Source organism: Peromyscus eremicus, chromosome 13, assembly GCF_949786415.1.
Source record: "Peromyscus eremicus chromosome 13, PerEre_H2_v1, whole genome shotgun sequence".
Lineage (NCBI taxonomy): Eukaryota > Metazoa > Chordata > Mammalia > Rodentia > Cricetidae > Peromyscus > Peromyscus eremicus.
The window spans coordinates 3,683,704-3,699,808 of record NC_081429.1 but is presented as its reverse complement, the minus strand read 5'-3'; the positions used below and the strand labels follow the sequence as shown (position 1 = coordinate 3,699,808).

Sequence of the window (16,105 nt, the reverse complement as noted above, 5' to 3'; positions counted from 1 at the left end):
CACAGTAGCCTCAGGGGGTCCACTGGAGAGGCAGATTCCAGATGCCTAAACCAGAGATTCTAGGGCTTAAAAATATGTGCTTGACAAACCCTAGAAGGCAAAGGGTTGATAGACGGGCCATCACCAACCAAAATAGCATATATATCATTTTTATTGGGGGGAGAGATATCTGTTTAACTTTCTTTTGGTGCTCGGGACCCAACCCTGGACCTTGCATACGCTAAGCAAGCACTGTCCCATGGGGTTCTGTACGGAGGATCAGATCTCGGGCCAATGGCACTTTGGAAACCACCTGAGACTTACTAAGTCAGAACCCACACTTTAACCAGCTCTCCAGAGCTGGTATAGACCCTGGATGAGTTTTTGCAGGAGAAATGATTCAGATTTGCTAAAGCCTAAGGGAACCTAGGACAGGCCTCAGGGTTTAATCTGGGGACATTGCCAAGAGAAAGAAGAGGTGCAGCAGGGGACTGGGACCCCCCTCTATGCTCACCCAGGGTGTTGGCGATGCCTGTCTTCACATTGTCAGTGCAGATGTGGCTGATCCGATTCTCATGCTCTGGCTTGGCAAGCACCACTATGCGAATGTTCCAGAGTGTGTGGATGGCGACCTGGTGGTGGTGGCGGCGGGAGATGATGTTGCGACATCGGGCTGGGGTTTAGTGTTGGAATCCTGAGAACCCCAAAGGGATTCACCCCAGCTCTCACCCCGAGAGTAAGATACCCTGTCTGTAATCCCTAGCTTTCAGGGGGAACTTCTAACGATGCCTAAGAGTGAGACAAAGTACCTCACAGATGAGACCTGGCGCTGAAGGTACTTCCAGGAAGTAAAGATTATCCTTTTAAGCAGGAGTGGGGAAGGTAGGGGACTCAGGACTCTATTATTCTGAGGATGGCACCTGGATGCATATCTTTCACTCTGAAAATGGGGGACCACTGAGCTCCTATACATCTTTGGAAGTATCTTGTCTGACTTTCTGAGATGTTTAGAAAAGCATATTGTCTTCCCCACCCAGGGCTGGGCCAGCAGCTCACTGTTTTAAATGTCATGCTGGTGACTTCTTGCAGGGAGTGCCTGAGTATCTCCAGCCACTCCTTCTCTCCAAGGGGGTCCTCCTGGGTGCCAATCACGTAGATGTCATGGGGGATATAATCAGCAGAGTCATCCCGCGTCTTTCCCTGCCCCTTGGAGAGAAACCAGGACGTGATCTTCTTGGGAGGGGGTGCGTTACCTTCAACAGCAAAACCCAACACCAAGTGAGTCAAAGGCATGTCAGGTCAAGGGCATCAGGGGGATTCAAAACAGTGGGGAAGGAGGATCACATAGTTACAAAAATCACTGAGACAAATGCCCTAGATGAAGAACTCAGTACTGAGATCACCTTACATGTCAGCGGTGGTCAGAGCTCAGTGAGATCTTGTTGTAAAGATACTATTACATTCCCAAGAATGGAACACTGCGAGATCCTCTACGGAGCCCTGATCTAACTGAACAGGTGGCAAACATGTCCTGGGCTCTAGCGTGGCAGTAACACATGAGCTGTGGCCCTGCCTGTCACTCAGGAGTTTACAATTCTGATGGTGAGTGACATGTTCAGGATGGAGGCTTCTATCCCACTGCCAGGAAACACCAAAGGCTTCCCGGAAGGAAGTTCCGTTCAGCTAAGAACTGAGATGATGAGGTGTTCAGCAGGGAAACAGGAAGAGCATGCAATGTTCCTCAGCTTCTATTTTAAAAAATGAGTGGGAGCAGCTTCTCCAAGGAAGGATGGGAGGTCTACTTCTGGAGATGCCTTAAGGCTGGGTAGATAGATGTTCTCCCCATACTCCAAAGAGGTGTGTGTCTCTTGGCCAACAGAGAAACAGGAAGCCAAGAATCCGAATAACAATCGCTGCAAACTCTGCTTCCCAGACTCTCAGTGACCACATATGGAGACCTTCCCATCCTGCCCATGTGCAGCAGGGCTCCAGCTTGCCCCACCCATGTGTCTTCTCCCGGAAGGGCACCCCTGCTCTGTACAGTGGAAAGATCCCACCACGTCCAACCAAAAGAACTCTTTACAGGCAGACAAGAAAACTAGAAATTTCCCCGTGTCACATGCATGAGCCCTTGTGAGTGAGAGCCTAAGGAGTTAATAATAGTCTAAGATACCTGTTAAATTTGAATTTCTGGTAGATGGGTGATTTTTAAAATAAGTATTCCCCATGCAATGGTTGTCTGTCTAAGATTCAGATTTAATTGGACATCTTCTAACTATTTATTTCTAGATCAGTATTTATACCAAAACATTATATAGTATAATTGACAATTAGTATAATGTATATATTTAATATAATATTATGTGATAATATATATAAATATATAGTATATATTTAGCCCAATATATATTTTGTATTTTAGTTTTTATTTCTAGCTGAGTACTTATACCAAATAATTATTTAAATATTTCACTTACATATTTATCATATGGAATATATTACCATATATTTAGCATATATATTTGCTGTTTATTTACTTCTAGCCACACACCTATGCTAAAAACTTACATATTATTTACACAGAATTTAAACTGAGGGCCATTTACCTATCTATCCATCTACCCACCCATCCACCCATCTATCCATCCACTGATCATTCTATTTCTCCCCTCACCTCCTCCCTACATAAATCAGGGTCTGACTTCTTCCTTCAAGACCTGGGGTCCTTTGGCAAGCTACAGAGTTACCTATTGTGGCTACTCTTGGGGTGCACTAGTCCTAAAGCTCAGTATTTTTCTTGTTCATCATCATTGGACAAAGGTAGAATTCTCTAGAAAAGAGGTCGTACAGATGGGACCGAGACCAGGACTCTGAACAAGAGATGGAGGCGCCCCCTTGTGCCATTTGCAGATGCTGAGGCAGGAAGGTGGACCCAAGCAAAACTGGTAGGAGGGAGGGGGCACAGGGACCCACCCATGTTCCAAGTGCCAATGAAGATGGTGATCATGTCGGGCTCCGGCTGCTCCGAATGCTTGTTCTTCATCTGCTGCAGCAGTTGGCAGAAACCTTCTCTCTTCTGGAGGAGGAAGGGCAGACACACTGAGAAGGACCTCCACCTCCCTGCACAATGGCTTCTACGAAGGATGTGATCAGCTTAAAAAACACTGAGGGGGCATTTTGTATATATATATTAGAACGAGTTTTCTATATATCTCTGTAAACAAGAAGAGCAGCCACCTGGAGAGAGGTGTTGTTTCAAGCCATGAGCATGTGGCTTCTCGGACCCAGCCATTCAGCTGCAAGGGTGTCATCTGAAGCCAAAAATCAGAAGCTGCACCAAGATCCAACCACATCAGAGTACTGCAGCGTGTCCATAGGCAGGGGACTCACAGATAACCATGTTGTACACCATTCCTAAGCTAGAACTCCACAGAGTTTTAAAATTATGGTACAGAAGTACCTTAGCCACAGAGAAGTGGCCATGATACAACATTAGTTATGAGAAGCTATTTGGTGAATACGGTCTGGGTGCCACCACTACACTATCATCTTAAGAAAAAACATGCATGGGGCATGGGAATTCATGCCTTTAATCCCAGCACGTGGGAGGTTGAGGTTACAAGGCTGCTGTGAGTTCAAGGTCAGCCTGTGCTATACAGTGAGTACCAGGCCAGACAGGGCTACATTGCAAAATCCTGTCTCAAAAAAGTCCAAACCAAAGCAAAACATAAAAACAAACAAAAAGCCCTTAAGACACCTGGAAGGGGATAATCCAGAGTCAGTTAGTGGTGAGTGCTGCTTTTGTTTTAAACTTTTGACTTTTGTATTTGATACTTTAAAAAAAAAAAAAACCAATGAGACTGAATTACTTACTCAATAAAAGAAAATTTAAAGAAACCAGGGCCAATGCAATGGCCTGGCAGGCGAAGGCGTTTGCTGTGGAGCTGAGTTCAATCCTTGGGACTCAGATGGTAGATAGAGAGAACTGACTTCTGTCCTCTGACCCCTACGCATGTCCTGTGGCACGTGCAAGCCCCACCTCCAAGTACACAAATCCAACATTTTTTTAAAAAAGAAAACTTATCGAAACTAAGCAAAGACAAGAGAGTATACCAAGACAAGAGCCTCCCTAATCTTTTGCACGTATTTTTCCTGTGTTCACAGTGGGGCATGAAGCTGACTTGTCCCTCTCTTAGTCAAGAGGGCTGTTGTCCATAGGGCAGCTGGTTTTAAATGAGAGGACACAAAATTTCAAGTAGTGCAACAGGAAAGGCCGGATGCCTGGTGTCCCTGGTTACAAAGCCAGCAATTTTATATGATTCAGCCTCATGGCTGCGACTCTCATGACTGCCCACTCCAGAACCCAGCTCATCAAGACATAACCGCGGCTTCTTTACTGAAGCCTGTCTTTAGCTGAGGCTGGCAAGGGTCGGTGTCTCAGCCCTTTCCATTGGGCAGCCACTGGGCAGAAGTAACCAGTTTTGGACCTGTGCTCCTGAAGTCCAGAACACTGCCCAGCTGTGTGACCTCCTCTCTCTACTTCCTGTCTTCTGTCTGCGTTCCCTCTCCACTGTTCCTGTCAGCCCATGCCTGCCGCTGTTCCCTCATACTCACTCCCAGGCCGGGTGAAAGCAGATGCCTGGGGAACTTGGCGGGAGTCACCTCCGTGAGACTACTAGGAGCCCCTCCTCCCCCAGTAGCCTGTCTAGTATCTGACATGCAGGGTCAGCCACACGTCAGGATGCACACACTATCTGCTCTTCCATCCATTGTTTATGCCTCATATAAATGGTACTGATGAGCATGGCCAGCAGAGCCTCTGTGTGGGATTCAGACCATTTGAGGTGACTTCTGAGGTGAGCAATCAGAGGACAGAGAACCACATCCAGGGGTTTTCTGCTGGCCCATAGTGCCTCTTCCTCTGTCAGCCATGATGGCAGAGGAACCTTACTTCCGCAGAGCGGGGCAGAGTTTCAAAACAGAAGTCCTCACAAGGAAGTATTGGCCAGGCCTCAGATTTAAATCCAAAGCTGGCCCAAAGGGCTCCTAAGTCTAGCCAAGAGACACCATTTCCAGAAGCCTCCTGGCCAGCTCAGCACTGGGCATGAGCCGGGGTGCCTTCTCTCAGCTGGAAGACAGCACTCGTGATCCTGCAGAAGTAGAACCAGCTGGCCCAGAGCCTGACCACCTAAGCTCAGCTTCCCAGCTGTGAAAAGGGTGCTCTACAACCCAGGGAGCTAATGACTGCACCCCCTGGCATATCGCCGTCCTGCAGACACGTGTCCCTTCTTGCCCTCCATTAGATATCTATTGTCACTTACTTTAGAGTCAGAAAAAACATATTCCTTCCTCAGGATTTTCTCCTTCTCTGTCTCCACCAAAATCACCAGCTTGTTCAGAAACTTCTGGGACTTGATGAGCTGCAGGACTTCAGAAAACCAGAGGTTCATTGAGTTATCGTCTGCTCCTTCAACATGTCCAATGTCCACCGCATTCTAGGCACCAACCCTCGACCTGACCCTCACATACCCAGGCTGAGCCCTAGGGGTGCACCTTGAGAAGTGTGGTACCCACAACCGTCTAGAAGTGGCTTCACTACACAGACTGTGTGACTCTGTCCATCCTTGATCTTTCTCTCTCCATGCCACTCTGCTTCCCCGGCTCCTGTCTGTTTCGCTTCATTTGTGAAAAACTCACATAAAAGTTGTAGTTTTCATTTCTTATCAAAAGTTGAAGGGTTAGGGAGCTAGCTCAGCAGTTAAGAGCATATACTGCTCTTTCAGAGTACCTGAGTTCAATTCCCAGCGCCCACATCAGGCAGCTCACAACCATCTGTAATTCCAGTTTCAGGGGGATCTGACTCCTCTGGTCTCTTGGGGGCATCTGCACTCTTCTACACAGACACATACACACAATTGAAAATAATAAAGATAAAATTAAAAATGAGCAAGGCAGTGGTGGTGCACGCCTTTAATCTCAGCACTTGGGAGGCAGAGACTGATGGATCTCTGAGCTTGAGGCCAGCCTGGTCTACAGAGAGAATTCCAGAACAGTCATGGCTACACAGAGAAACCCTGTCTCAAAAAAAAAAAAAAAAAAAAAAAAAAGAAAGAAAGGAAAAGAAAAAAGAAAGAAAAAGAATTAAATCATTCCATATTTTTTCCCCTTTAGTTAATAGTACCTTTCCTTTCCACCTTCCTCCAATGTCCTGCCCCATAAAGGCAGTTAATTTCAAGTTTCTCAATTAACTCTTTGGAAATTTATCATTTAACATTTCTTGCTTCTTTTTAATTTTAATTTTTTAATTTTATGTGTGTGGTTATTTTGCCTGCTTATGTATCTGTGAACCACATACCAGAAGGGGGCATTAGATTCCCCCCAATCCTGCTTGACCAGAGTTACAGATGGTTGTTAGCCATCATGTGGATTCTGGGAATTGAATCCAGATCCTCTGCAAGAGCAACAAGTGCTCTTAACCCCCGAGCTAACTCTCCAGCCCCCACCCCATGTTTAAAAAAAAAAAAAAAATCCTCAGCGTCCTAATCTTGAGGTTTCATTTGAAAATATTTTCTAGGGTCAGGAGATGGCCCAGTGAGTAAAATCATTTGCCTTGGTGACCTGACTTCCAATCTTGAGAACTAAGAAAAATCTAGATTCAGTAGCATGCTGTATTCCTCCAGGGAGATGGGAGGTGGAGACAGAATTACCTAGAAACTCTGGAGCCAGCCAGGAGTATGCACAAAGCGGCAGAAATGAGGTAGAAGGCAAGACTGACTCCTGGGAGCTGTCCCCTGACCTCCACACAGCACACAGCCACAGCTCATGCCCACACTCATGCACACCACACACACCATACACACATACACAACACAGGAAAGATTTCCTATTACATATTAGCTTTCTACTGCAGAAGGTGAAGGTTTAGTTGGGTTTTTGTTGGTTTGTTTGTTTTGTTTGTTGTTGTTGTCGACACATACAACCTTGTACTCCCCTCTAACCCCCTACCGAACATAATTTCTGTTTCCCCATCATCTTTCCAACACCATATTTTTGCTAAACACTCAATGCTGTCACTGTGACTATGGCGAGGCTCCTGACAGACTAGCCCCTAGTCTTTTCCTTTGCTCTTCTTTTCCTGAGTTGGGCTCAAGAACCCCTCCCTTAGCTGAGGAACTATTGACAGGCAGCTGCTCGTGGGGAAAGAGCCAATTTTCTTTATGGGTATGGCCCCAGGTAGGCACCAAGACCCAGGGGATGGTCTCACTCTCATGAGCACATGGGCAGCACCAACTGGACTGAGTCAGTCAGAGGCCATGAAGTTGGGAGGGAGGGCTGGGTGGGGGTGGATGTAAGAGGCGTTAGGGAAGGAGTGTGGGGTGAATATGATCAAAATACATTGTAGACATGTATGAAATTCTCAAGGAATAAAAGCACTGTGTTAAGCTTGTCCTGGGTTTTTGTAATTGTACAATTGCCCTGCTCTTTTCTTTTTTGATGGTGCTGCGGGTCACGCTGTACACTGAGCTACCGTCCTAACCCTGTGCTATGTGCTTTCCTTGATTTGAATTCTCCTTCCCTTTGTAACACGCATTCCCACGTGACTAAGCACTGCTCTGCTGTCTGTGTCCTGCGTCTAAGCACTTTCCCAGAACCTCTAGGTCTGGTGACTTTGAGGCCTGATGAGAAGCTGCCTTCTTCAGTACCCTGGAATCTACTCCTTCGTCCCTCTTATGGGACCTTTCTCACGTTCCATGTCATCCTCTTTCTTTGTTTACGTCTTCATTTTGACACAGTAACATCCCCAGTAGCTTTCTAAGAACTGTCTGACTTTTAAATTAGCATATATTAACATATCCATTCATTGTAACATCTTCATTCACGCACATGATGTACTTAGATCATTACATAGTTGCTCCATGTGGCCTACCTCTGTACTCCACCTTGGTCCCCTTTTCCCTTAGTAGCCCTCTCTGCTTCTCTCTGTCACAGTCTCTCTCTCTTTCTCTATCTCCCTCCCTCCCCCTCCCTCTCTTTCTCATCTCCAGTTCCATCCATTTTCCTATAAATGGTATCTCATTGTTCTTTATGGCTGAGTAATATCCATTCCATCACGTACAGGAACATTTTCTTCATTTGCTGATGGGCACCAAGGCCAATTCCATAACTTGGCTATGATGAACATGGCTACGATAAACACGGGTGTGCAGCTATCACTGTGATATCAATCCGCTGTCAGATGAACGGCTGGCCAAGACTTCCCCCCATTCTGCAGGCTGCCTCTTCGCTCTGTTAACTGGTTCCCTTGCTGGCCAGAAGTACTTTAGTTTCATAGACTCCCATTTGTCAATTTTTGCTGTTTCCTGAGCTACTGGAGTTCTTTTGGGGGAAGTCCTTACCTGCGGCTAGGCCTAGTGACTGACACCATAATACCAGCCCTTGGGAGGTGAAGGAGAGGATGAGGACTGAGTGCCTGGGCCCCATGAGGCTGTCTATTTGCATATTGGCCTGTTTTTCCTATTTTCCTCTAGCACTTGCCCGACATGCATAGGACCTTGTGATCCTCATGACTTCAAAACTAACTAAGCAACCAACCAACCAACCAACCAACCAACCAACCAACCAACCACCTCAAGCACAGAGTCTCTAATCAGGTAGACTTGTCACAACTAACAGAGGTGGAGGGGTTGAGTATGACCTCTATGACTCCAGTGGGAAATCGTCTAGAACAGTGGTTCTCAACCTGTGGGGTTGTGACCCCTTTAGGAGTCAGACAACCTGTTCATAGGTTGCCCAAGATCATTGGAAAACACAATATTTACATTATGATCCATAATAGCAGCAAAATTGTAGTTATGAAATAGAAACAAAAATAATTTTATGGTTGGGGGTCACCACAACCTGAGGGACTGTATGAAAGGCTCACAGCATTAGGAAGGTTGAGAGTCACTCTCTAGAGGCGTGTGAAGACCTCCAGACTTCTCCTCATATGCTTTTCTCTTCTGTTGAGTTTTCTTTGTATCCTTTCAATTTAATAAGTCCTATCCAGAATGGAGTCCCATGTCGAGTCTTAGGAGTTCTCCGAGCACCCACAGAAGCTGGGGGATCTCCAATGTATTCTATTCTACCTCACTCCGGAAGTTCTAGGGCCTTTCCTTAGAACTCAATGTTGGAAGGCTCCCCAGTGCTGGAGGTGTCTTCTCTGTTGTGCTGAACACTCAGGGCATTCTCAGCCTAGACATGTGTGTTATTCGGTGACATGCTTTTCTGGGGTCTTCGATGAGTTTTTATAGTGGCATTCCTGCTGAGCCGCACCTGGCCTGGCTCCAGAGAGCAGCACCTAGCCCTAACCCACCTTTTGTTTAGCAGACACCTTTTGTTTCCCTTGCTGCCCTCTATGTGAATCCTGTCTGGGACTTTCCCAAGGATACAAAGGCATGTGCAAAACTTGATTCAGGAAACCCGGAAAACCTGGTACCTGAGAAACGACGAATCTGCACTTGGCATTGTGTTGTTGGGAGGTCCTTTCAGGTTGTTTTGAGCACATGGAAATTAACGGGCTGAACTGTACTGGAGAGAAATAAAACTGCCCTAGGTGAGGGAAGAGTGCTTCAGTCCTTCCCGGCTGGACCCCCCCCCCCCCCCCCACAGCCATGTTAGGCTAAATTCATTCCTAAGATGCCTCTGAGTCTGCATTCCACGGACCCGAGTGAACCCACACACTCGTGTAGCGACCACACAGCTACAAGTTTTTCTCTTTCTCCTCGTTATTTTTACTAACACTTGTGGGGGTGAAGTCCCTGGGCTGGTGCATCAATTAGAAAAGCACACTGTGTACAACAGCGTGTGTCAGGAGACTGAGTGAGGAACACCGCCATCAGTCAAGTTTGAGGCCAGCCTGAATGCATAGTGAGTTCCAGGCTAGCCCTGGCTAGCCCAGGCTAGCCCAGAGTCATTAGACTCTGCCTCAGAAGATGAAAACAAAACGAACCCACCTATGAGATCTTCCCTCGAATTTACCTTTTTACTTTTTCAATGTTTTCATTCTATTTTTGGCAGGACTGGGGGCCTCACACACGATAGACAAGCACTCTACATTCTCTGGCCCTTTAAATTATTTATTTTAAAAATCTATTTCTTTTTGGATTTTTGAAACAAGGTTGTATACAGCTGAGGCTGGCTTGAACTCCTGATCCCCCTGCCTCTGACCCTTGTGCTGTGCTGAGTGGTTCTTCCTTTTTCTTTCCTCTTTCTGTTAATTTAAAATTTTTAATTAAAATTTCTGTTTTTTTTTTTTCCTTTGAGACAGGATCTCTCTATGTAGTCCTGACTATCCTTGAACTCTCTACATAGACACGCCTGTCCTCAAACTCACAGGGATTTATCTGTCTCTGCCTCCCAAATGCTGGGATTAAAGGCATTTAACACCACTCCTAGCTTTAATTAATTAATTTTTTTAAAAAAATTTCAAGACAAGGTCTCTCTGTGTAGCCCTGGCTGTCCTGGAACTTGCTCTGTAGACCGGCTGGCCTTGAACTCAGAGACCCACCCACTTCTGCCTCCTGAGTGCTGGGATTAAAGTCATGTGCCACTACCACACAGCTAATTTAAATTTTTATGTAATGTGTATGAGTGTTTTGCCTGTATGTATCTGTGCACCAAATGTATGCAAAGCCCATTTGGTTTGGTAGCAGAAGAGGGCACTTGGTCCCCCAGAACTGGGGTCACAGATGATTGACAGCTGTCACGTTTATGCTGGAACCAAGCCTAGGTCTCCTGAACGAACAGCCAGTGCTCTTGGCTGCTGAGCTCTTCCTCCAGCTTATTTCATAGTCTTCCGTTCTTATCTCATAGTCCAGTCTCCTTTTATCCATGTAACTCATCCCCTCATGTGTTTCGTCTTTTCATTCATTTTTGTCAATTGTCCCATGCTCCCTTCACAGCTGCAAGCTCAGAAGAATAAAGACACCAAATCTTGAGCCATTTCCAACTAAAGATAGGTTTCAGTAAAGAAGCCACCATTACATTTTTGTAAGCTGAAGAGGAGATGACTGAGATTTGCAATTTTGAGGTTGAATCATGAAATTTCTGGTTTCTATAGGGTCTGAAATAGTCAGCATTGGTCCTTTCGTATGACACAAGATGAAATGTTGTGTACCGTCGTGTAGAGTGTAGGCTGGAGAGGCTCAGTGGTTAAGAGAATATCTATGTCTGCAGAGGATACGAGCTTGTTTGCCAGCACTTATGTTTACAACTGTCTGTGACTCCACTCTAGGGAATCCGAAGACACACACACACACACACACACACACACACACACACACACACACGTAAGTTTATAAAAAGGAAAGTGCAAGCTTCCCAGGTGCTGAGATTGTAGACGTGTACCACAACATCCAGCTTGCACTATTACTGTTGTTAATTAATTAATTAATTTTTTTTGAGACAAGGTCTCATTATGCAGCCCTGACTGGCCCAAGGCTCACTGTGTACATTACACTGGCCTCGAATTCATGAAGAGCCACCTGCTCTGCCTCCTAAGCACTGGGATTAAGAGGCTGTACCACCATACGCAGCCTCACACGATGACTTTGAACAGCATCTGGGAGGGTACAGTCCAAGGTCATCTGGCAACATAGATTTTGTTTTAAACATTAGCTTATTTGTATTTTCTGCTTTCTTGAAACCAATGAGATAGAGATTACATACGGAATGCAGGTGGTGTCAGGAGCATCGGGAATTCTAGACCAACCTTAGCTACACAGTGAATTCAAAACTAGCTTAGAAAACATGAGCCTCTGTTTCAAAAAAAAAACCCAACCAAACAAACAAAATAAAACATCCACAGAAAGGAAGCCTCTCTCTCTCTCTTCCTCCTCTCTCTCTTCCTCCTCTCTCTCTCACATTTTCCTTTTGCTTATTTATTTTGATTGACATAGAAAGCTACATATACATAACGGCACACAGGAGGCTCTGAAACACCGGAACAGTGTGGAATGGGCGTCTCTGTCCAAGGAGCACGGGCAGTAAATCACGTAACAGTGGCCACGGCACCTAGCACTGAAACCCAGTTCTCAGCACTTCTCAGGAGTTCAGTGTGACCTCATTAGCTGTCATGGATGACCCCACTGCAATGGATCTCTTGACCTACTCTCCTTGCACAAGTGGCACGCACTTATCTAAGTCAGCCGCTTATGGCACAGGCTTCCTGCTCAAACCATCTGCTGCGGTAAGGCGGAGCCCTGGCCTGATGCTGTGAGCTCAACTCTGCGATGACCTGGCAGCTTCTTACTCCAGAGTCCAGAGGCCCTCCTTCAGGATTCATCTCCCCACCCTCCACCCCCATTCCACTCTGTCCTTAGAGCAGCATGGGAAGGGTCCTTGTCAGTGTCGCCGCTGGCAGCAGCCAATGAGCCAAGCACCCTCTCCACACCAGGCACCACACGTTTTGATCATCATCCTTTTAACCCTTGTAGCAGCGCTACAGTGGAGGAGCAGAGAGAAGGCACCAAACCACGTCACAGTGGCTGAGCTGGGAACTCAGCTCTGGACTTCTAATACTGCTTGTGGTATTTATTGCTGGGTCTGAGGACCCAGGATCCCAAAACACAGCACCTTGACAGAAGGGATGGGGAGGCAGAAAGGACTTTCTAGTCTGTCTTTGAGCTGGTGATAAAGCCCTCACGTGACAAGTATTCTGTCCATACCTGGAGGGAAGGACTCCTACTGCCAAGGACAAAGGAGGCTGAGAGGAATCTGAGCTCCCAGGCCTAGCCAAGCTCCTCCCACTGCCCTAACTTGCAGCCCCTCTGTGCTGACAGTCTCCAGCTCCCCACTCCTCCCAAACCTGCCTGCAACACTCTGCTCCTCCCAGTCCCGGTTTCCCTGGGAGGCCGTCCACGTCACATGAGACTTACATGTGAGCAATCCATTCCTCTTCCTCTTGGTAGTCGGTCCTGGCTTCTGCCAAGAACTTAAGACGCAAGAGGGAAAAAGAGACCTTTTCCTCCCCAGTACTATCCTGGCCCTTCCCTGGCTGTACCCTACCCCTGACAGAGCCAGTGCCCAGGAGGGGCTCAGGAGAGGAGGCGCAGGGTCAACAGGCCCTGTCCTCAGCCCCTGCTTGGACATTCTCCCATTCAATGCAGAGCAGTGAGGAGCTGTGCAAATCGCCCTCATAAGCATGAATTCATGGCTTCTCACGCAGTCTCCACGTGTTATCCACTGTCATCATTCCCATTTTACAGACAGGCTGGAGGCACAGAGAGGTTAAGAGGCTGATGTAGCACAGCTGGCCAGAGGTAGAGCCTAGATTTGAAGGTGGGCAGTCAAAACCCCATATTGTGGTGATGAACATTCACCCTCAGTACCACCTGTGGCTCTAACTCAGCAGCACCAGTGTCTAGCCTGAAACTTCTTGCTTAGGAGTTTTTCCAAAGTCCTCCTCATGAGATACCTATCTTGCCCGGGAGGCTAGGGCATCCAAACCCCGCTTCCTCGCCCTCCAGTTCTGTTCCCACAGCACCCTCGGCCCATTTCCGCTCACCTTCAGTACCCTGTGTCTTTCCACCTCGTGGTGTTTGCCCTCTCTGAAGACTCTTCCCTCAGGCCCCTGACGCTGCACAACCCGAGGTCTTAGCTCATATAACCTGAGGTCTCAGCTCACACGCTCATTGCTTAAAAGGGCCAGCCTCCTGCCTGCTCCCTAAACCATTCCTTCTTCCCAAAGGACCTCTACATATCATGCTGTTCTGTTTTCTTCAAAGCTTCCAAGTAGCTGAAACCACCGGGTCAATAGATTTATCTGAGTATTTATTCACCCTCAACGCACCAGAATACAAATTTCACGTGGGCAGGGACCATATGGGTCTCTTGCTGCCCTGGATACTGCTCTGCCCACAGCGGCTTCTTCATCAAGCTGTTGTGGGGATCATTCTCACTGTGTGCATAAATACTGGACAGTGTGACATCCGGAGCAGCCATGGCTCAGCCGTGCCCACGGGAACAGCTGGTCTGAGAGAGGCTAGGTGCTGGGCTGTAACCCATGCATTGTTTGCTCAATCTTTCTCATCCCTGAGAACCAGAATCAGAAGCTGAGAGAGGTGGGTCAAGGTCCCTAGCTTCTGAGTAACAGAGCTGGGATGGGAATTTGGACCTTTTAGACACAGAGTTCGTATACTTCAGTTCCGCAGGGTTAGAGCTTTGCTAAGGGTGCCAACCCAGTGGCTCTCCTAGCCATACCATCATCGCGGGGCCTGTTCCAGCACAGGGAGGTGACTGCATGCTTGTAGGGAAGAGGTGAACAGTCACACACAGAGACATGAAATCCCCACGTATACACACAGGACTGCTATGGGACAGCTGTGACAAGTAATTTATTTATAAACTCATTCCCAGGGGTATTGGCAGAGTATGCAGGGGAGACCCCTGAAGTGTGTCCTGATAGCAGGAAAGGAATTCCATAGGCAGAGAGAAGCTCGGAGAACACTCAGGGACAGGGACCACTCTCAAAAATAGGGGAGGGAAACGGCTTTTGCTGACAGTTGCTGTGGAGCCCATAGGCTCATATATTTGAACGCTTGCTTCCCAGTCGGTGGAACTATTTAGGAAGATTTAGGAGGTGTGGTCTTGTTGGGGGAGGTGTGGCAGTGGGGGGTAGGCTTTGGGCATCCCTAATTAGCCCTCTCTCTGCTTGTGAATCAAGATGTAGGTAGGCTCTCAGCTACTGATCCAGTCCATGCTTGCCCACCTGCTGCCGTGCTCCCCATTATGATGGTCATGGACTCTAACCCTCTGGAAGTATGAGCCTCACATCAAACGTTTTATTTTGTAAGTTGTCTTGGCCGTGGTGTTTCTGTCACAGCAGGAGAAGAGTAACTAAGATACTTGTTGTGGACCAGCTAGTCACTGGTCATTTGCAGGAGTTCCCACACAGAACCAGAACATGGCGTGTGTGTTGAGGGGTTGGGGTGGGATGGGGAGCGGGTGGCTTACTTTTTTTGTGGCTGTAGAACTTGTCCTCGGAACCATCTTTGGACTTCTTAATGATGAGTTTCCCAGACTCGACATCCACTTTGAGATGCATTTTCTGAGGAATCCCCAGGGACTCTGACTTCACCTTGGGAGTGTGAGAGATGCAGTCAGTGGTTGGGCTTTGGGGATGCCAACTCTGAACCATTTGTCTACATGGCTGGGGAACCCTGGGTCAGTGTCCTCGGTAGGGCTATCTGGCTCTTACTTCGGGGCCTTCCTCACCCTGGCCTGACACACGCGATTCCCACAACACCCCTAGATTCCGTAGCATGCCTGAAAAATGGCTCACACTGAAGCTGAGCCAGGCTCTCCCATTGTGCAACCCAGCCGTGCCACCAACAGATCCGGTGGAGGAAACAGATGAACTGCTGGGAAATGGTTCAGTCACGGATTAGTTTGACAACAGTTATTAATCCGATGTGTCATCTACTTCTGGGAAGAATCTTACTAATAGATTCACACTCTGGGGCCTTGTTACAACCGCTAATTGAGCATCTACCGATAATAATCACGGAGAAGACACTTGCCTGGGCATGTTCAGAAAATGAAAACTAGCCGGGCGTTGGTGGCGCATGCCTTTAATCCCAGCACTTGGGAGGCAGAGCCAGGCGGATCTCTGTGAGTTCAAGGCCAGCCTGGTCTACCAAGTGAGTCCCAGGAAAGGCGCAAAACTACACAGAGAAACCCTGTCTCGAAAAACGAAAAAAAAAAAAAAAAAAAAGGAAAAAAAAAGAAAATGAAAACTCCAGGCTGAACGTGGGGGCACATTTAGGTGGAGGCAAGAGGAGGCTGGGTGGGGCCCTATCTCAAAAAAACAAATAAACAAACAAACAAACAGGAGTGATAGAGGAGTCAGCAAGATGGTTTTGTGGGTAAAGGAGCCTGCTTTTGTGGGTAAAGGAGCCTGCCACCAAGCCTGGTGACTTGGAGTCAATCCTTGGGACCCACATGGTGGAGGGAGAGAACTCATTCTTGCAAGCTGTCCTCTTACCTCCACATTCTCTCTCTCTCTCTCTCTCTCTCTCTCTCTCTCTCTCTCTCTCTCTCTCTCTCACACACACACACACACACACACACACACAAACACACATACACG

The 16,105-nt window shown here is 47.3% G+C and overlaps 1 protein-coding gene across 2 annotated transcripts in view; it reads right to left on the bottom strand.

Annotated features, from left to right (window-relative positions):
* The window catches only part of Inpp5d (inositol polyphosphate-5-phosphatase D), a 113,464-nt gene that overhangs the window by 24,030 nt on the left and 73,329 nt on the right, over window positions 1-16,105 (bottom strand). For both annotated transcript variants that reach the window (XM_059278260.1, XM_059278261.1), the window contains 5 exons: window positions 14,971-15,094; window positions 5,301-5,407; window positions 2,953-3,055; window positions 1,036-1,232; window positions 494-611 (listed from right to left, as the gene is read on the bottom strand). In XM_059278260.1, coding sequence (XP_059134243.1) covers window positions 494-611; window positions 1,036-1,232; window positions 2,953-3,055; window positions 5,301-5,407; window positions 14,971-15,094 — 649 coding nt within the window. The remainder of the gene's footprint in view (window positions 1-493; window positions 612-1,035; window positions 1,233-2,952; window positions 3,056-5,300; window positions 5,408-14,970; window positions 15,095-16,105) is intronic.